The sequence below is a fragment of the Achroia grisella genome, unplaced genomic scaffold (genome assembly GCF_030625045.1).
Source record: "Achroia grisella isolate CSIRO2021 unplaced genomic scaffold, CSIRO_AGI_Agris_v1 utg149, whole genome shotgun sequence".
NCBI lineage: Eukaryota > Metazoa > Arthropoda > Insecta > Lepidoptera > Pyralidae > Achroia > Achroia grisella.
In genome coordinates this window covers 2497893-2520794 of record NW_026712644.1, presented here as the reverse complement: position 1 = coordinate 2520794, position 22902 = coordinate 2497893, and the positions used below count along the sequence as shown (strand labels likewise).

At 35.5% G+C, this 22902-nt stretch overlaps 1 protein-coding gene across 1 annotated transcript; it reads right to left on the bottom strand.

Annotated features, from left to right (window-relative positions):
• Positions 1-221: 221 nt before the first annotated feature.
• Positions 222-21021, bottom strand: LOC131840649 (transferrin-like). Its single transcript, XM_059188824.1, has 11 exons — positions 20713-21021; positions 14694-14802; positions 13857-13984; positions 9222-9373; positions 7559-7703; positions 6403-6551; positions 4983-5116; positions 3883-4095; positions 2173-2370; positions 1032-1441; positions 222-688 (listed from the first exon to the last, which is right to left on the bottom strand). Exons 1-11 carry the CDS (start codon positions 20792-20794, stop codon positions 222-224), a joined length of 2187 nt encoding a protein of 728 aa, XP_059044807.1. The 5' UTR covers positions 20795-21021.
• Between the last annotated feature and the right edge of the window lie 1881 nt (positions 21022-22902).

Sequence of the window (22902 nt, the reverse complement as noted above, 5' to 3'; positions counted from 1 at the left end):
ACGTCAGGTTGCACGCGGTCATCACTAGAATACGCTAAAAACGGTGGGCTTGGGTCTAGACCCAACTTTATTCTCACATACTTATACTCAAACATCCTCCAGTTTCATGAAAGCGTATACTGTTCGCGAAGGCATAAAAATCAGCAGTATGTAGTTAAAAAAAATAAAACAATAAAGTAGAAACTTATAAAAATCTTTAATTACTATAATACAACATTCCTTTAAATTCTTAAGACAAAAAAGACTAGAGAAACTACTAACAATAAAATACTCGGGTTTAAATTGGCGCCAAAATTTCCCAAAAAATCTGAACTGTGACAACTATTCATATTTGAATTTCGAAGACTGCGTTCCAAATTCAAAGGAATGTTATCATACGGATGCGTGTTCAACATGTCATCAGTGGCTAGCATTTTTGTGTTGTTATGGAACAAAATATTCAATTTAAAACTAAATTGACCGTACATAGAGAACATAGCGTTGTGGAATGGATAATGTTTGCCAAACAATTGATCCAATTTTGTAAACACGTTTATGATTTCTTGGCGTCTCATTGCTGTTAAATTCCTCGGTGCTAGTATGTGGCCAATGTTCGACCAACTTATAAAACAATACTTCTTATTTTCTTCAGGGCAAACGGGAACTAACTTCTCTCGGCTGCTCGCCCAGTCTTCGTTTATTTGTTGAGCTGAAATATTAATAAAATTAAATAACATATTATTTGTCTGTGCTTATTTTCTTAATACATTGGCAAAATACATAGAGATTGCTTAGATTATAATAGATTAAAAATTTAATGTCAAAACGTCAGAGTGTAGCGACTTAGTTTACCATCTGTACCTGTACACTTTGATCTCATGAATCTCTATTTTGAATGTGGCTGTCACTAGAAATCGTTATATGAAATTCCTTTGACGCGTCAGGAACAGGGCCCCTTAATTCTACACCGGGACTTGTGGTCCCGGCAACTGCACAGTGAATCCATAGAATGCTAAGATCTCTTATATTAAAAAAAAACCAAAAATACAAACCTGTATACATATTATAAGTCCCCATACTTATAAACGCAACATCACTCTTTCCCTCAACAACTGCTCTCAAAGCTTGAATCTCTCCAGATAATATATTGCCATCATCAACATAGCAGTTTTTGGTAAATTGCTTCACAACATTTCTGGTAACATTATAATTTTCGATACCAGGCGCGCATATTTCCGTGAAGTAGTGCCCCATATCTGAGCAAGTTATATTGTCTTTGGTCATGAAGTATCTAAGAGCTGAATGCCAAGCCACTCCATCATAGGTTGGGAACGAAGCTCGTTTTCCCTTGAGGCTTGATGTGTCAGTTATTGCCGCATCAGCTCGGACGACGGCCACCACAGTGCTGGCTTTCTCCACGATTGGTGTGGCTTCGTGTAGTATTGGAGCTACGGAATAATCTCTGAAAAATTTAAGTTTACATTTTACTATAGTTTATTGTTTTATTAGCAATTTTGTTATTAACTGCCACGTACGCTCTTTTACGCGGGAAAGAATGTGCATGTAAATGTAGACAAAATAGGAAACTAGAAAGACCGCAAGTTATAATCCCATTACTAGCAATGTACCATGTCAGGTTGACCTCCACGCGGTTCCCCCTGGAAACAATCGTGATAAATTCCTGGTAAATTTGTCACGATTGGCTAACTGACCTGACCTCATGCTCATCTTATCATCCTCCACTGGTGCCCCGCCAGCGTAAACCGTTAGCGCAGGTGGGTGCACCAAGCCATTATCATCCATAAAAAAAAATAGCGTGCGCATTCCCGCGCCCTTCAGTTGTGCTTTAGCGCCTTTTTGTAATAATTATTATTCCACAATGACGGACATTTGACTATTGAGCAAAAACATCATCAATTCACCACGAATTTATCATGATGGTTTGGGGAATTGCATGGACATCAACTTGACATGGCACATCTAGCTCTGCAGATTTATCTGCAGTTTTATGCAGATTTGGGCAGCCATAGCTGCATAAAGTTATTATTTTTTTTAATTTAGCAGTCTGTACCTCATGTATTTTATATGTTTGTAATTGACGAATAAAAATCTATCTATTGCAATTTTAGCAAAAGGAAATAGTCAGTATAATCTAAACAGAACAGGCTACTGACAATCAAATTGGTTACTAACCTCATGGCTGCTACAAGGTACTCGCTGCTGGTGACCACCACGTCACTCCTGCCGTCCTGGACAGCTTGCAGGCAGGCCTGGGTGTCAGCTCCATACGAACACTGCAGGGGCGGAGCTATCCCATACACGGAACCAGCCTCGTTCAGCCATTCACACTTATTCTTCTCTAATATTGTCGTTGTACACAGGGTGATGTGTCTGGTAATAACAGAATACACATGTCAGGACGGAGTGACGGAGAAATGCTTTTTAACGTTAATCGCCATGTCAGTCATATGTGTCTGATGCTAAGAAGATCTACATGAGCCATGTCAGACATATATGTCTGACATGTAGATCTTCTGTAGATGTGTCTGGTAATAACAGAGAATACACATGTCAGGACGGAGTGACGGAGAAATGCTTTTTAACGTTAATCGCCATGTCAGTCATATGTGTCTGATGCTAAGAAGATCTACAAGAGCCATGTCAGACATATATGTCTGCCGTACGCGATTTGGTAGGCCACGGCAATCACAGATGTCCGACCCAAACGATACATTTGCATTATGTTTCGAAAGCTTGGCCTATCAGGGAAAAAACTGAAAATTTCTTGGCTTACTACAAGCAATAAAATGAAATAAATGTACGTCAGACATAAGCTTGATACAAAATATATATATTAGCCATGTCAGTCATATATGTGTGACATAAAAAATAGTGCTTTTTCGGGAATATTGGCAAAAAGAAAATTCTATGATACATTAAGTTTCCTTGATATATTTTTAACTAAATTATCTAATAAAGTTAGCATGGCCCATGTGAATTTTTTTCTGATATTATCGTGGGGATTAACGTGTTAAATATATTTAATTAATAAATTATATACATGTTAATATAATAAATAATCTGGGTTCCCATTATTCGAATACAAAAAATGGCTATCTAAATATATATAACTCAAAGGTGACTGACATAGTGATCTATCAACGCACAGCCCAAACCACTGGACGGATCGGGCTGAAATTTGGCATGTTATGACGTAGCCATCCGCTAAGAAAAGATTTTGAATAATTCTACCGTTAAGGAAATAAAATAGGGTATGAAATTTTGTATGAAACTTTGTCAATTTTAAACCGATCGGGCTGAGACTTTGCATGCATAAAGCTACTATGACGTAGGCATCCTCTAAGACAGGATTTTGATAAGATAAATTCCATCCCTAAGGGGATAACGCGAGCGAAGCCGTGGGTAAAAGCTAGTTTTATTTATAAGACGAATGACATTTGCTTAACCACACACTAATTCACTACAACCATATTTTGGACAATAAATCATTACATTTAATTTCATGGTAATATTTTCTAAAATCAATAAAAAATCATTACATACAGTACCATGTATTTGACACACACACATAGATATAGACGTATAGTCCTTGACAATAGAAGCTTAATGATGTCCAAACTTATAAGTTTGAACTTAACTAAGTTAAAATTAACTTAAACTTCATTACATAGTATAAAACAAAGTCGCTGTCGCTGTCTGTCCGCCCGTTAATACCTTATTAATATTATAAACGAGAAAGTTTGTAACTATGGACGTTTGTTAGTTCTTCTCGCAAAAACTACTGAACGGATATCACTATACATCAGAATAACATATAGGCTATAAATTTCGGGTGAAGCCGCGGCCACAGCTAGCATAGAAATACATTTAAAAACAAGTTACCTGGGCGGATCACATCCGCTTTGACTGTACGCCTCCCTAAATCCTTTAGCCTTGGCGAGGTAGTCCATCGGAGTCAGAGGCGGCTGCAGTGGGTCCGGTAGACCCAGGTGGATCTCCAGCAGGGCGGCTAAGGCGCCACGCCAGTGCCGGTCCACCAGCACTGAACCGTCTCTGAGGGAGCTGGCTAGAGCTGCTACGGCTACTGCTGATTTTCTGTATGGATGCATTTTAAGCGGTTTAGGACGGTCGTGGGTTCAATTCGAGGAATCGAACCCTATCTAATCGGGGGGATGGGGATTGTTCGTAATGTGAACTGATGATCCCATTGCTAGCAATGCACCATGTCAGATCGACCTCCACGCGGTTCCCCCTGGAAACCATTGTGATACATTCCCGGTGAATTTGTCACGTTGGGCTAACTGATCTGACTTCATGCTCATCTTATCATCCTCCACTGGTGCCCCGCCAGCGTAAACCGTTAGCGCAGGCGGGTGCACCATTTCGTTATCCTTTAAAAAAATCCCTATCTAATCCTAAACCTTGTTCTGAATAATCTGTTTTGTGTGCTCTTAATAATAATAATCTCTGGACAATTCACACAGCGCTATCTAGTCCCAAGGTAAGCAGTAAGTGTGTTATAGGTACTAGACAACTGATACAAATACATAGATATATTTTTTGGTAAATACATACATATTATACATAGATAACACCCAGACGGATACGAACAATCATACTCATGAATAAAAATGTCCATACTGTGCGAGGAATCGAACCCGCGACCATCAGAAATAAGGCAGTGGACGGTTTACCAAGGTGTTGAAGAAGCAACATGTACAACCGACAATGTACTTTATGACTACATAATATAAGATCTCTATTCCATTTAAATAGACTACCATAAGATATATATATATATATAGCCACGGTAGGCCAAGGTCTATGCAACCACACGCATGTCTCAGAACCATCAAGTGGATGAAATTACGGTATATACCAAATATATAAACATAAAACATGAACATGTACAACCGACAATGTACTTTATGACTACATAATATAAGATCTCTATTCCATTTTCCTGTACCATAAGATCTTACCTTTTAGCCACGATGATAGGCCAGGGTCTGTGCAACCACACGCATGGCTCAGAACCATCTAGATCCATGAAGGACCCATCACGACAGACATACGCGAACCGGTCGGCAGAAGCGTGTCCTTCCCTTTGTGTTAACTGGAATATGAACATTGGCTTTTTAAAAAATTAAAACCGGCACATGATAATGGAAAGGTGCAAAGTAATCGACCCCGGGACCATCGGAATAAGACGTTATGCTAAACCGCTAGACCACCGAGGCCGTTCTTTTACACATCGTGGCGAGTTCACCAAGAATTAAACACTGACTTCCAATAGAGACCCAATGAAGGTCTTCCTGACATAGTATGGTATACATACATATACATACAGTACACCAAGGAGCAGGACATTGTCGACTACATACCGATCACGAATAACCTGACATGGAGGGTGACGCGGCTGGAGTCGAGTCACAACGCGAGTTTTTACGCGTTTGTGGTCCGGGTACTACCAACATACTGCCCACAATCATGAAAGACTACTGGCCGAAGGGTGTGGTATATCAGCGCTATCGTGGCAGATTACCGTAATCAGTGCCGTGACCACACAGTCAATTTCTATATATTAATTCATATGTATGTTAATCTATAACGTATTTATAATATAGCCCTAATAGCCTGAAATAAATAAAGAAAAGGCCCCATTGGTAGCGATGAAATAGGACCTCTAGTCCGCACGTTCTTTCTCGTATCCTTTGTTTCAGTTACACGTGTAGTAGCATACTTTCTACACGTGCCACCGTCCACGTCCCTGCAACTTCCTAGAATCCTTATCGCACGGCACGTGTAACATTAGAAATGGAGCTGCGCGACCTTCGAGCCGTGGTTACCTGCAGCTGCGCTTAAACGTGACGTGTGAAATCGTATAAGGCCGGAATATTTTTATAATAAACACAATTTACGTCCGGTGAAGCTGTAAAGGCCAGCTGCGGCCAACAGCATTAGAGTAATCCGAAAAAAATATAATAAACACACTTCTATTCTGTCTCTTGACTCTATCAATGCAAGCTCCCAAGTTCTCAACCTAAACCCTAAAGGGACGTGTACATGCACCCCCTTAAACACACGTTCCTCCGTAAAAGTCAGTACGCGCTAAGTCTACCTGATAGGCAGTTAATTATCACAAGCATTTGTCAGAAACTAGTTTACTTGCAAAGGATTAAGAGTTTAAATCAATCTGTGTTACTCACCCCAAAATACGTCCCCAAGTTCTCAACCTAAACCCTAAAGGAACGTGTACATGCACCCCCTTAAACACACGTTTCTCCGTAAAAGTCAATACGCGCTAAGTCTACCTGATAGGCAGCTAATTATCACAAGCAGTTGTCAGAAACTAGTTTACTTGCAAAGGATTAAGAGTTTAAATCAATCTGTGTTACTCACCCCAAAATATGTCCGTACGTCTTCTAACTCCGCCCAGGTGATGTCTCCTTTCTCTGCCAAGCAGGTGAGGGCGCCCTGGTTGCCCCAGTACGGGTCGTTGGTATCACAGCGTCCAGCACACGCCGCGCACAGCGAAGAGTAACGGCGCTCTGTAATTTAAACCTGTTATCAACCTAATTCGAAAAGGAATAGGTTCTGAATTCAACTGTATTTGTTTTAGCTGAAATTTCAAATTATCAAATTTCTCCAAATCCATGTTTGTTCAAAAAATCTATGTATTTATATGAGTTGTCTAGTACCCATAATACAAGCTCTGCTTACTGTGGGACTAGATGGCGATGTGTTAATTGTTCAGGGTTATTTGTTTGTTTAGTTACTGTATGTTAGAAATAAAGTATATGTTATCTAACTTGATTTTTAAAGTTGTGTTTCGATTGAATACAGAAATAAGGCAGCAAAATTACAGAATATGAAAGTATCACTTTCTAGTCCTCTAGAATGGCAATACATGAGTGATATCACGGGCGTCATATGATAACGTGATGGACCTAGTGTAGTTATATATCAGTTATTAGGCCTGTGCTTAAAGTTTTGCAGATATTGCCAAATGGAAGAGAAAACGTCACTACACATCCTATGTGGTTGTAGCTCATTTGCATAATATCTCCTTTGGAAAGTACACTCTATTCTGAGGAGATAAAAACCAACAGCTCCTGAGAATATTCTTCAATTCTTGTCCCTGACGGGCCTAGGAAGAGGAAACGCCACTACACATTCTATGTGGTTGTAGCCCACTGCATGAGTGGGCGAATAATAATAAACGAAATATCTCCTTTGGTAAGTACACACTACCCTGAGGAAATAAAATCCATCGCTCCTTAGAATATCCCTCAATTCTTCTCCCTAGACTCATGTTTAGGCAGCGAATCTGCATGAAGGCGTATAATGAAGGTCGCAGTGCTACAGGTCTTTTTAGCACCGAGTAATAGCTCAAATGCCCTTAATGAAATCAGAAGAGCCCTTTGGGTAATTACCAATCAAAGTACATAAATAAACACACTGAGTTCAGGGTCTCGCCACTAATTCTAAAATAGTTATCACTTAACACAGGTAGGCAGCTTTTTTGCCATTCCAAGATCATAACTCGTGTACTTACTGAGTTCAGCGTCCCGCCATTGATCCGGCACCCAAGGACCAGCCTTGCAGGCCTTCCCGAAGAACTGCGCAAGCGCTTTGATGCGATTCTCCGTGAGCGACAACTTGGGATCACACGCTCGCTCCAATACTAGCGACTCTAAATACTGCAGAGAAAAATGTATCTTATTGGAAATGCAATAACAACTATAAGGGTATCATGATCTAACCTACCCTGTATGAAATGGTCGTGAGTTCAAGTATGATCGACACCAAGAAAATATTTTGTCTATTTATATTTTGATACTCATATTGACGACCTCAGTGGTCTAGACGTTAACACATCGCCTTACTTCCAAGGGCAGAGGGATCAATTCTCCGCACGGTACATACATTTGTATTCACGAGTGTGAGTATATATATGATAATAATGTTTTTGTAGTAAATATCTACCTTAAAATTCATAGCGCTGACAATGTTATCTGATTGAACAAAGACCTGCGCAGCGGTTTCTATATTGATTGTCGTATGCCTAATCCTTGTTAATGTAAATCTACTTAAAATAACATATATTTAATAGAGCAACACACAAGTGCTCTTACCCATTCTTCTTGTGATGAGTCTGCATTCCGAATGAGCGGTAGAATAAAAGAAATGTGACTATTCAAAAGTGCTTATATTGAGTTTATTTGAATAGAGATTATTTATATTCTATTCAATAATATATATAATCCCACGCAGCCCACTTTGTTCAAAGTGTATACGTAAATGCTTACTTGTTTACTTTGCTATAAATTACAAAAATAAATAGCGTTATTATCACTGATCTTCATCTAGTGTTATTATATGATAATTTGTACTAATTACGTTAGTATAAAAAAACAATAAGGAAATGATTTATAGTAAGTACTAATTGCATGTGAAGGCATAGTAAATTAACTACCTATACATATTATAAAGAATAATAATAATCTCAGAACAATTCACACAGTGCCATCTAGACCCAAGTTAAGCTAGCTAAAGCTTATGTTATGGGTACTAGACAACTGATACATATACATAGATATATATTTTTTGTAAATACATACAAACTTCCGCGTTTATAATATTAGTAAGATGTTGCGGGTGAATAATACGATGTTGCTGGTCGAGACGATGTATATTACAGATATGATAGAAATGTGGACTCATGCAATAGTCACTAACAATGTACCATGTCAGGTTCACCTCCACGCGGTCCCCCCTGGCTGATAAATTCCTGGCGAATTTGTCACGACAGGCCAACTGACCTGACCTCATGCTCATCTTATCATCCTGTACTGGTGCCTCGCCAGCGTATACCATTAGCGCAGGCGGGTGCACCATTCCAATATCTATACATATAAATAAAATTGGAGTGTCTGTTTGTAATATTGAAATAACCATTTTTTACTACATGCATATGAATATAAGGTGCATAAATACATATACCAAAATAATATTTTTTACAATTTTTGTCTGTCTATCTGTTTGTTCCGGCTAATCTCTGAAATGGCTGGACCGACTTTGACGCGACTTTTATTTTTTGGCAGATAGCTGATGTAATATGGAGTAAATTAGGCCACTTTTATTTTAGAAAAATAAAATTAAATTCCCCGCGGACGAAGTCGAGGGAACAGCTAGTCATCAAATAAAAAAAAACTTACCCCAGACAGCGTGTCGCTCATTGGTCGTATGTCGTCCATGCCAACACCAGGGTGACATAGTGTGGCGTTTTGTATGACAGCGTGTAATGTGGTCACACCATCCTGCAGGATACGACGGTTGGCCACCGCCACTACCGACCTTTCGAACGGCTCTAGAAATATACAAAAACTACCTTTACCAAAGGCGAATTGTAAATTTGTGGGGTCCTGAGCTAAAACAACATAGGCGCCTACCTAATAGTATTCATCATCATCATCATCATTTCAGTTCAGAAGACATCCACTGCCGAACATAGGCCTCCCCCAAAGATATCCACGACAATCGGTCCTGCGCTGCTCACATCCAACGCTTTCCAGCGATCTTGACCAGATCATCTGTCCACCTTGCTGGAGACCTTCCCACGCTGCGTCTTCCGGTTCACGGTCGCCATCGACGACTTTACTGCCCCAACGGCCATCTATCCTATGTGCCCTGCCCATTGCCACTTCAGTGTCGCAATTCTTCAGGCTATGTCGGTACTAATTCTAGTAATACTCAACTAATAACATACACCGACCAAAAACAAGACGAGGAATTCTCCGTTCCGTTCGAAAGATGCGTACATGCATTGGTTGATTGATCTCAGGGATGCCAACCTTATGCTAGGATTTTAAATATCGCTTATTGTCTTCTGTGGGCCGAGCACACACTCCCCAAGCGCGAAAACTTCCCAACACAACGAGCCTCCATCTGGAAGACCCCCGAAATCCACCACAGCGAAGACCGAGCTCTCCCGCCATCTTTTCCGTACGTGAATGCGCGTAAAATTCATGACAAACTTTTATCAGTGGCAAAAATCTAGTAAATAGCCATTATTATTGCTAAAAGTTGCATATAGATGGCGTGATTGGTATCGATGGAATTCTTCATAGTTTTGCAAACGTTTTAAAAAACAAAACTGTGTTTTCAAAATAGTTTAATCCATTTTTAAAAAAATATATATACATGTTAAAATGAAATAATGCGTTTAGAAAAGTAATTTTCATATATTTACTCATTTTGTTATTTTCCAGTACTTAATTACACTTTAATCAGTGCTAATACGGGCGTCAATGTTTTCAAAATGCTTTCATAGATGGCATTGTATATCATTTGTATCGGCCTAATTAAATGTCTTTTTTATATTTTCCAATAATAAGCACTTAATATATTATTATTGTAAATTAAACATATAAAAAAAGTTTAAGTAAATTAAAAATAGCCGAACAAGCAAATAATACTATTTCCAATAATACTTATGTATGAAGTGTTGTCATATTAAAAATAAATACATGTATTATCGATTTTTTTAATAATCGATAACAGGATTTTATTACAGCGCATTATTCGATGATGCTTTTAATGAGTCGTTGTGAACAGTAAATTTTCATTATTTTGTATTAAGTATAGCAGTATTCCGTTTCAAAGAACGGAATATAGTAGTAAATTATTAGTGTCGTTGGTTATTTACATTTGTACTGAAAAATCGATTACATAATAATTTAAAATATCGAGTACGAATCGTAGCTGTCTTCTAATACTGGCAACTGTTAATATTAAAATATTTTTAAAAAAAAGAGACAAATCGACCCTAACTCGAATACCATAAAGTTTATTTTCCTTTCTCATTAATATCATAGCAGTTTGTTTTTAACTTGCAAGTATGACTCTGTGGTATGATGTTTAACGTGTATTGTTATTGTACGGTGCATACATTTCAAAAATTATATTTTAATGTAGGTACATACATTTCTTTCATACATTTCATACATGTCAAAAATTATCTTTTAATGTAGGTACATACATTTCTTTCATAAATTTCATACATGTCAAAAATTATCTTTTAATGTAGGTACATACATTTCTTTCATACATTTCATACATTTCAAAAATGAACTTTATATGTAGGTACATACATTGTTTTCATAGATCTCATACATTTCATAAATTATATTTTAATGTACATACATTTCTTTCATACATTTCATACATTTCAAAAATGAACTTTTTATGTAGGTACATACATTTCTTTCATACATCTCATACATATATCAAAATTATATTTTAATGTAGTACATACATTAAAATTCATACATTTCAAAATTATATTTTAATGTAGACATACATTTCTTTATACATTTCATACATGTCAAAAATTATCTTTTAATGTAAATCTACTTAATTTCTTTAACATATATTTAATAGATGCAACACACAATGAAGGTACATACATTCTTCTTGTGATACATTTCATACATTTCAAAAATGAACTTTTTATGTAATAACATACATTGTTTTCATACATCTTATATTTCAAAAATTATATTTTAATGTACATACATTTCTTTCATACATTACATACATTGAAAAAATGAACTTTTTATTTAGGTACATACATTTCTTTCATACATTTCATAAATGTCAAAAATTATCTTATAATGTAGGTCCTTACATTTCATTATATCATAAATTTCATACAATACATTTCTTTCATACATTTCAAAAATTATCTTTTAATGTAGGTGCATACATTTCACACATTTCAAAAATTTCATACAATACATTTCTTTCATACATTTCAAAAGTATTTTTTAATGTAGAACATAACACCCCATGTCAGACCCCTTATATTTGGAAGAAACTTAAAAATAATGCCAAAAATATTAGATGAATATATTTTTAATACGAATATTGTATTATTTTTGTTCATCAACTTTATCCCTCACTAACAATACTAGTAGTAGTACATAACCTGGTTTATACCGCTAAAGATATTGAAAGATATACGAGTAATTCAGAATGTTATCATTCAAAATAAGCACACATTACTTGCTTAGATAACAGAGTAATATTACTAGTAATAAAAACATTTGTAATACCCATATGTATACTACGTATGTATAGCGAATTACTGTCACGCTGCGGCGCCGTGAGACTCGTCTAAGTGCTTCATCTACTCATCTACGCTGGTAACCGCGCCGACCGACCAATAGGATAGCGCCTCTCGTGTTTCCAGAAAGTTCGCGACTAACGGACGATATAGTATAAAATGAGTGTCCCAGTGTATCATTATAATATTTTCTCGTTAAATTTTATTGTAATATACACAATTTCGCACTAAATAACGTGTTACCCCGTTACACATTTCTAATAATGAAAAACCTAGACCGACCCTTTGTTCACTTAATCTTACAAGATCTGACTTTAAAAATTACGATATCCTCATATAGCCTTTCATTTTTTCAATACTTTTTCGCATTAAAAAGTAGCCTTTCTCAGGGTCTACATTATCTGTCTACCAAATTTCAATTAAATCAGTTCAGTAGTTTTGGCGTGAAAGCGAGACAAACAGACAGACTGAGTTACTTTAGCATTTATAATATTTGTAAGAATGTCGCTATTAAAAATATGGGTTGGTGAAAGACGGGTGAAAATTTAGGCGTGTATGTATTTTCAATGTAACATTATAAATAAATAAAAAATAGTCCATAATACAAAAACATATTTTTTCGGGTAGGCCACCGCCACTATGACTTAGGGGTATAAAAAATAGATAACAACCCTACCTCAGACCTGGGAAGTATACATATCAAATTTCATCAAAATGTGGGAGAAATATGGCAACTAACACTGTGATACAAAATTTATATATAAGATATATCAATTCTCATTAGGTAAAAGAGGGGTACATCGTAGAATACATGAGGTATATACCAAAATTAATTGTAGCTAAAATCAGTCTCATACATATGTATAATGATTAAAATAAAAAATCCCGATTTTGATACGTACGAGTATAAACGTATCAAAATCAGGCTATACGTATAGCGCAGACGCGTTACAACATATCAAAAAAAATAGGCATGGAATGTAAAATAAACCATAACACAATAGGTATATACATTGGCACATAAGCCATATCTGCAGAGTGTCGGCTAACGATATTATACCTACACATTTACATTGAATCTTGAATCGTCCAAAAACAAATGAGGTACACGATACAGTTACCTACATATCTATTATATACATATCTTTGCAAAACAGATGTCATGTAGACTGAATTGACTGCCATCTATTTTCATGCTTTGTTACTAAGCACACACTAGTAATCCGTACTGCTTCAGATCTAGCGACATCTATCGGCTACGGTGGCGAAATAAAATAGCCCGAAGTAGCCCGAGAGGAGGAACCATTTTCTTGTATGTGAATGCGGTATCGTAAAATTCATGACAAACTTTTATGTTCAAGGTTTCTAAGTCTCCTTCTAGTACTTAATAACGCAATCTCGACACTTCACGGTCCAATACACTCTTTTTTATAAATCTAACTGAAAAATCATGGCCCATCTAATAGTAAACAAATAGAGGGAATAGGGTCGTTGGTAATGTGGATTTAGCAGGTTGACCTCCATGGAGTTTCCTCTCGAAACCATTGTGATAAATTCATGGTGAATTTGCCACGATGGGCTAACCAACTGACCTGACCTCATGCTATCATATCATCCTCCACTGGTACGCCAGCATAAACCATTAGCGAAAACTTGTGAACCGTTATCATAGATTAAAAAAAATACAATTACTGAAGTCTTCATTGTATAAACATAAGGAACTCACTAGGTTTACTCCTCAATTCATTTGTGACCAGCACATCCACTCGTGCCCACTGCGCAGCCACCAAGTCCTCAGGACTGAAGACTCCAAAGTCCACCGTTCCTTTACTGATGCGACGCAGGCAGTCCAACCTGGAAGATAGAAAATTTATAATATATTACTGGATAAATTAACACAACGCCTTCTAGTCCTGAGCTAAGCAGAGCTTGTGTTATAGATACTAGACAACTGATACAAATATTAGATTTTTTTAATACGTACATAACCTATATATGTACATACCATGAAACTTATATAAAACCGTAACCGATACAAACAAATATACCCAATATACCCATATATATAAATGTATGTAAAATTGAACCCTGCGAGGAATTCAACCTGCGACCATCATAATTAAATCGGTGTGCTAAACTTCTAGATCACCTGGACTTTCATATCAATTCAATAGGCTGCATAATATCTTTTTATATATCAACATAAGTCTTACAATATACACATATAATGTATTATGATATATAATATCTTTGGACAATTCACGCAGCGCCATCTAGTCCCAAGTTAAGTAGAGCTTGTGTTACTGATACTAGACAACTGACACAATACTTAAAAACATGTCTTATAAATACATACGTAATACACATAGAAAGCACCCAGATCAACATAAACAAACATTCATGAATACAAATGTTTGTACCGTGCGAGGAACCCGCGACCATCGGAAGTAAAGCGGTATGCTACACCGGTAGACCACCGAGGCCAGCATGTTAATCTCAATCTTAATAATATTATAAACACTATAATATTATATAGCTAATATATCTAAACATGGTATATTACCTGTCAGTGCCAAGAACGCATTCTACTTTAGAGTCCTCTTGGTCCAGAGTGGGACAGTGTCTCGCTGCACGCTTGTATGAACCGCGCCCTTCCACGATGCAGAGACGTACTGTAATAGAATAGAATAGAATAGAATAGTTTTTTTAATAAATAACCCTGGACAATTAGCACAGCGCCATCCAATATGATGTAACTTGAAAGATAGGATAGCTTACATCTCAATTCATAGTCGCAATATTATTTTATTCTAAACTCCCAAGATATCGTTTAATTATTAAATAAATATAATTAATTAACCTTCCAAATAAGTTAATGATTGCATAAAGACACCTTGTACCTAGAAGTATGCAGTTATCAATCATTTTAAACATCAGCTATTGTTATATCTGACAGATTGAAATGATGAACGCCCGCGCTTGAGGCTAGCCTTATGTTTTATGCTCTTGGCCCCATTCAATTTAATACCCGTGGGGTTAAAACAATCGCTTTGACGGCCAACGACGACGACGGTGGTTTAGCGGTGGTACACCGGCTGAGTTCTGATTGTCGCTGGTTCGGTTCCTTGCATATACATTTGTATTCATAATGATTATTTGTAATAGTGTTTTTATATATTAATTAATTGCTGTGCCAGCGATTTCATCCGCTTGAAATTTGTAGCCTAATTATGACATATGGCCAGATGGCCAGTGTGCTTGTTGGCCACCATCGTAGTATATAAAAAAAACAAGAAACACCCAGCCCGATACAAAAATCATACTCATGAATACAAATGTTTGCACTGTGCGAGTATCGAACCCGCGACCATCGGAAGTAAACCGGTATGTTAAACCGTAACGTATATCCTATAATAATCATAGTATAATACTAATTCCTCATAAATAATGTGTATATAATAATGCGCCATTATTCAAAGAAGTAATAATTTGCTATTCGAAATTGATACATCCCCCATTGTAATAGAGTTTAAAATCAAAGTACGTTTGTTAAGAGGTAAACCTTGGTAAAGGTAATAACTTACATTATTTCGAAATTATTGGTCAACTGTACTATGAGAATAATCATTTATATAATAACTAGCTGTACCCGCGACTTCGTCCGCGAAAATAGTGACCTTGACCAAATAATGAAAAAAATATTTAATGACCTAACCCAATAAAAGCCAAATGAAAAATTTTCATCGTTTCATCTTCAAAAACGACGACACTTCCATACATAACTCTTTCAACCCCTTACAACCCTTCTATCGCATTCAAAAGCAGCCAATGTCCTTTCTCAGGGTCTAGACTAACTGTGTAGCAAATTTCATTTAAATCGGTTCAGTAGTTTTGGCGTGAAAGCGAGACAGACAGACAGAGTTACTTTCGTATTTATAATATTAGTAAGGTAAGGTAAAGCTAGTAGCTAACTAGCTATTCGCCCCGACTTCGCACGGGTGTACATGTATTATATATATAAACCGTCCTCTTGAATCACTGTCTATTAAAAAAACCGCTACAAAATCCGTTGCGTAGTTTTAAAGATTTAATCATACATAGGGACAGACAGACAGCGACAGCGACTTTGTTTTATACTATGTAATGATGAAGATATATTAAATATGAGAAGCAAAAACTTTGTACTCATAATTTACTTTTACTTATAGTTTATATAAAAAAGAAGTGGAGAAGGCTAATATTTGTTTAAAATCATGGATAAAAAAATACATTAGGCACATCAATAAAAAAAAATACTACCATTTATTTAACACACACATATCTACTCTTTTGTTTATTGTTATAGTCTGTGGTCAAATTGAGAATAGATTAATATAGTTTGTCTTTAATATTATTTGTCTATAGTCTTACTGAATGTTAAATTCATTATGGTCGAATTTTGACCACTGACTGACCAGCAATATAAGTAATCAATTGAAACATAGTAGGTAGAAATATGGAAAGCTCGTCGGTTCGAATCTTGCCGACGCAATAAAAAATACGGCCAACGACCGTAACGTTTATTATTCCTCCTACTTCACTTTTCGCCGTAATGACGTAAACGAGTTCGCTTGCAAAAGGGGTTTCCCATGCCCCTTGAAGACATGCACAAGATGGAGGAGGAAAACCTTGCGCAGGTAACTGATAACTGGTTACTCTAAATAACTGTTTGTCATGCGACGTTCTCGTAAAAGCATTACGCATCACTCCTTTATTATAATTATGTTTCTTATAACAATGGAATTTACCAATAATGCATCGCACTAGTTTTCATGGATAACTGAGAAATGGTAATTGTTTTTGAGTAAAAAAAATATTTAAATCGACTGCTAATAAAGATAGGTAAGGTAAGTTAATACAATCCTATTAATTAGTGAAAAATAATAACTACTAGGCTTATATTGATCTAAAAATAGATAAAAAACTGTGTAATTCTATTTTAGGCATTTTTAAAAAGAAAACTTTAATTCGAACATGGAACTTTAAACAGATGTATATTTTTCTTGTTATGTAAATGTAAATAATATTTTATTTTTAAAATAACCAATAAAAATAAGGATTTGGCACCCCATTGAAATGGGGTGCCAAATCCCCCCTTTATTCCTTTTTTATGAATTTCCATTTTCAGTAATCTGGTTTTAGTTTTAACTTATTATTAATAAATATGAATAATAGTATGTGATATTATCTTAACTGTGATAATAGTAACAGCGAACAATTTACACAGCGCCATCTAGTATTGGAGAAAAATATTATTAGGAAAGCAACAAGAAATTGTATACATTAGTGAAAGCGTAATTCGGTCGACGATCGACGTCCAAATATGAAAAACCTACCATAGAGCTTACATGCTCCAAAATCTAGTCCAACCAAGCAGTCCTTGTGTTATGAGTTGTAGACAACTGATAGAAAGACAATACATTTTTGTAAATACATACATAATATACATAAAAACACCCAGACCAATCAATCATACTTATGAATACTGTTGAAGTTTTATCTTATATGTGTATAGATAAAAGGAAAATTATAGAAAAAGACTTGTATGTAAATACGGACATATATATTGGGAAACTATTGACAAGACAGAATAGAAGTATAGACAAGAAAGTTATACTATGACAGTGGCAGTCAAGGATACGGCTCATCTGATAGTCAGATACAACAAATAAAAATAGTACATTGCTAGGACTCGACACAGTGACCACCGGAATTAAGGCTGTGTTCAAAACCACTGAACGTATATTTATTTTTAGTTTTTACTTATTTTTTATGCAGAAATGTTTTACCGTGTACTCAATTTGGATCCTGCAAACATCCTTTTCGCATGCAACTCTGGTTTTTCCATCTACATTATCCAATATGTTTCGTACCGTCGCCGAGCTCGGCCCACACCAAGGTCGAGTGACCGGCTTGCCGCGTTTTTTTTACAATCAGTCATGTCAAACAGAACGTATGTAGATATAAGATGGTATAGAAGTGACATTTTTTATAGAATAGTATTTTATTAACTGGCTAATCAGATATGTATTTTATATTCTAAATTTGTATTTAAATTTATAGTTTTTTATATTTATTCATTAGTTTTTTTTATGATATGTCAAATCTATTCATTTTTTTTTTAATGTTGTCATATATAATAATACTATTCTCTTAAATTAAATTAATATATTTTCTCCGTTTATATAAAAAAAAATCTCAAAAAATTTTTTCTTATTAACTACAACAAATAGTATTTTATTGACGGATGAGCGCCATCATGACATACCATATTGAACGGATGCAGTTTGTTTATAGCGAGCATGACTGTTTCTTTGATCTGACACAATTATTGATGACATAAATAATACAAACAATAATTTAAACAGAGTCATTGTGGACCACAACTCTATATGTTAAACTTATACGTCACGCAGGATTTAGCATTCAGCCGCTATATAAGTCCTTCCTCTGGTTTGGAGTGCCATCTGCACTCGCCCCCTATCGTCCGGTGAAGCTGCAAAGGCCAGCTGCGGCCAACGGCATTAGAGTAGTAAAAAAAATAATTAATTACTTAATTTCAGAATGGAAATGAATATTTAACCGGAAGAAGAATCATGGCCTCGGTTGTCTAGCCGTTTAGGATATCGCTCAACTTCCGCTGGTCGTGGGTTCTATTCCTCGCACAATGCAAACATTAGTATTTATGTGTATGATTGCTTATATAGGTCTAGATGTTATCTATATATAATACGATACGTATGTATTTTTATGTTCTTGGCTATTTGATCCACTTGTTCTTCAAATAGATAATAGAATAGATCTTCAAATCGTCTAGTACCCATAACACAAAATCTTCATAGCTTGGAACTAGATGGTTATGTGTACTGTCCAAGTTGGTTATAAGGTCAAGAACTCCACGTTGTATCCCTGGAAACCATGGCGGTTAACCCTGATAAAATCATATTTGTGCTAACTGACCTGACTTTATTCTCATCCTATCGTCCTCCATTAGTGCCCCGCCAGCGTAAACCATTAACGCAAACGGGAGCACACTTCCATCATCATCCATACAAAAAAATACAAATGAGGTGTCTGCCGTATCTACTTTATTTCGAAGTCTACATTATATGTTTACAATAAAAACAGGTCTATGACTCTTTTAATTCTATTTACAAATCTGAGGGCTTGTTCATTAGTTTAATATTACGACGCCCTCGCTCTGTGGTTTAGCACACCGCTTTACTTCCAATGGTCGCGGGTTCGATTCCTCGCACGGTGCAAACAACTGTATTGTTTCAGTATGTATTTACAAAAATATATATCTAAGTATAATCCTTCGGGTATTTAGTAGTTAAAATGTAACAGACAGAGACTTAGCCGAAGTCTAAAATATTATAAAATCTTAATCAATAATTAACTCTGAACAATTTCACACAGCGCCATCTAAGCCCGTAAGTAAGCAGAGCTTGTGTTATGGGTACTACATAACTAACAGACATATTTAGGTATCATCATTGCCTTGCCTTTATCCCATTATTTGTGGTCGGCGCAGTATGTCATTCTATTCCACTGCTCTCTATCGGTCGTCATATCTGAACATACTCCTTAGGTATATTTTTTGTAAATACATACATAATATATATACAAAACACCCAAACAAATACAAACATACTCATTAATACTACTGCTACATTAACACTACGACATTTTTCATCAAGCAAGGGCCTAGGAATCGAACCCGCGACCACGATGTAAATCACTGGATCACCGAGTCAAACAAACACCGGATTCGTATGAAATTTAAAACACGCAAAATATTCAATGTCAGGAAATGAATAGGTATAATTTGCAATCAAAACTAATCTCTCTGTCCTACGACTTGCGATGCGGAATTGAATGAAACATTCATTACATGGGCAATTATATATTTTTTATAAAATGTATAACTACATTTAGATATACAGCTATATTTAATGTTATAAAAATTTCCTAGTACGTTTCGACCTTCGTGTTTTTTTGTTCAATGAAAACAAATAAGTTAAGTATAAATGCATTGTTATTGTATTGTAAATACTTATAAAATGTATTATTGAAGATAATTTCTTATTGGGGCAATGATCGCAACATTCCTTAGCTTTTTATGTTGACACATATTTAATATTATATATTGTAAAAAGTCACCATTGATTTTTAATTAAAACCTTAATACATAAGCAGTCCTACGAACAATTTTCGCTTCTTAATAATTATACGATTTCATTTTGTAAAGATTTAAGGTAAATTCGATTTATTTTAATTTTCACATATAAAGATAAACCAACCTATTTTAAAAGACTTCCAATAACTTAAAAAAAAATAAAAATGAACGGCTGTATCTACGATAACATAGTTGCACTGAGTTATTTTTAAATGGATAAAAAAATACAATAAAACTATTCGACAAAGCCTATATTTATCACAAAAATGGATTGTGTGGAACAGAAAACGTTCAAGTAAATCAATATGAGTATGTTTCCGTATTGATATGTTGTCTATGGCAAGTTGGTAAAATAGATACTTACAGTTTCCATCGTTGCCTGATCCTTGTGAAAACACAATATTAACACCACAAACTAAAACAAATATCACAGATGCACTTTTCATTATGTTATTTTTATAATATTACTTAATATAAGTATATTATTTAAAAAAAAGTTATATCAACATCATAAAATGGCCACCAGATTTCCCGCCAAAAATTACAATAACCTTTTTTATTAAATTATTACTTTTAAATGGTTCCGTTTTCAAAAATAGAATAATATAAAAATGTGAAGCTTCGAAATATGAACGTGTTGTAAGGCTATATTATTGGCGCGAACTGAGCCAGCCTTCAAGGTAAATTCAACTTATATTAATTTCCACATATAAAGACAAACCAACCTGTTTTAAAAGGTCACGACTTCCTTAAGAGATGCGATGAGTTCATAGCCAATATATCTTGCCAGCTTAATATTGGGCAATATTTGATGGGTTGGGTATATTAACGATCTAGTAATTTTAAATTAGGGGGTCATTACCACAAACAATTGTGGAATCCATATTGTAATACTTCAAATAAAAACAAAATACCATTGATTGAGCAATTATTAAATCATTAAACTTTTTTTTTAATCCTATATTTTTTAACCTTTTTTTTTCAAACTACTTTTTTAATTATTTATATATATTATATTATAGTTTTAACTATTGGACGAATATGTAGATGAGTACAGAGGGTACTCCAAACCCGTGGAAGGACTTTAAGGGCGACCAATTTCTGTCTGAAGGATATGACTTTAGTCTGAGGGCACCGCTAGTGATGCGCGTCCTAAGCACCGCGGCGGCCCTAGGCGGCCCTAGGAACCCGCGACCGTCGGAAGTAAGGCTGTGTTTCATTTTACGACATATAGGTAATTTTCTTAACCAACATCGACTTATTCCACTTTCAGTACTGCCACTGTTTTTTTTTAATGGATGATAATGGAATGGTGCACCCGCATGCACTAATGGTTTACACTGACGGGGCACCACTTGAAGTTGTATAGTCCTTGACTTCGCGGCAACAAATACCCATAAAATAACGATACCTATCCACTGACCTGCAATCCAGTCTAGAGCACTGTTACAGAACAACATGCACCCCGGGATACATCCAGGCAGAACACGTCCAGATGACAGGAAACAGTCTTGCGAAACATCACTCGCGAAATAGTTTGTATTAACAGTAAACACAGATGGTATCTTCATCTAGTAGTCTTTTTCCAGAACTGTTCTATAACGCGTGTAGATAAGTAATTATTTAATGTATTGATGTACTTGATGTTTTTATTAAAAACAATAACAAATGGCGGCTGACGTTCATTTTTTTTTTGTTTCAAAGACTGATCGCGTTATTTGCAACCAGTTCCATATTTCAGGACTTTAGTGCGTATCTTGACTGGAATGTTCATCCAATAGGTGACCAATACATATCAGATATCAGAAGCTTATCAGTCAAGAAAACTATAACTATGTATGTAGAAGATAAATTAGCAAACGGCCTAACCAAGTTAACAATATATTTCTTTTTCTTCCTTTCTTCTTTATATCATCCATTAAAAAAAGTGTTTGTTAAAACATAAATACATAATAGGTATTCTATTTCCTTTGCAGATATAGCATATAATGTTAGAATTGTTATATTTGGATTAGGAGCAAAATGTACTTTGTGGTAATTTTAAAATTACACTGTTACTAGAAAAAGGGACACATAGTAGAAGTGAAACTTTTACGGACAAATTTCTTACATTCACAACTCGATAGCGGACTACCTGCTCTCCTCTGGCGAGGTCATCTCTACGCCGCGACCAGCTATACAAGCGACGATAACGCTTTTTAACCGAATAAACCTAATACACCCCGTATATATAGAAACAAATTACTATTCATATATATATATATATATATATATATATATATATATATATATATATATATATATATATATATATATATATATATATATATAGGTGATATTTGACACCATCAGGTGGGCCGTCAGCTTGTTGCAATACCAATTAGGCATAGAAAAATATCATCATCTAATTCCATGTACCATATATTTGGGGTTAGATGCTTTTCTCTTCCATTCATCCCTGGTCGCAGTCATCTCGTTATTTACTTCCTTTCTTACCATATCTTTCACACAGTCCATCCATTTCTTTTTCGGTCTTCCTCTGCTCTTATAACCA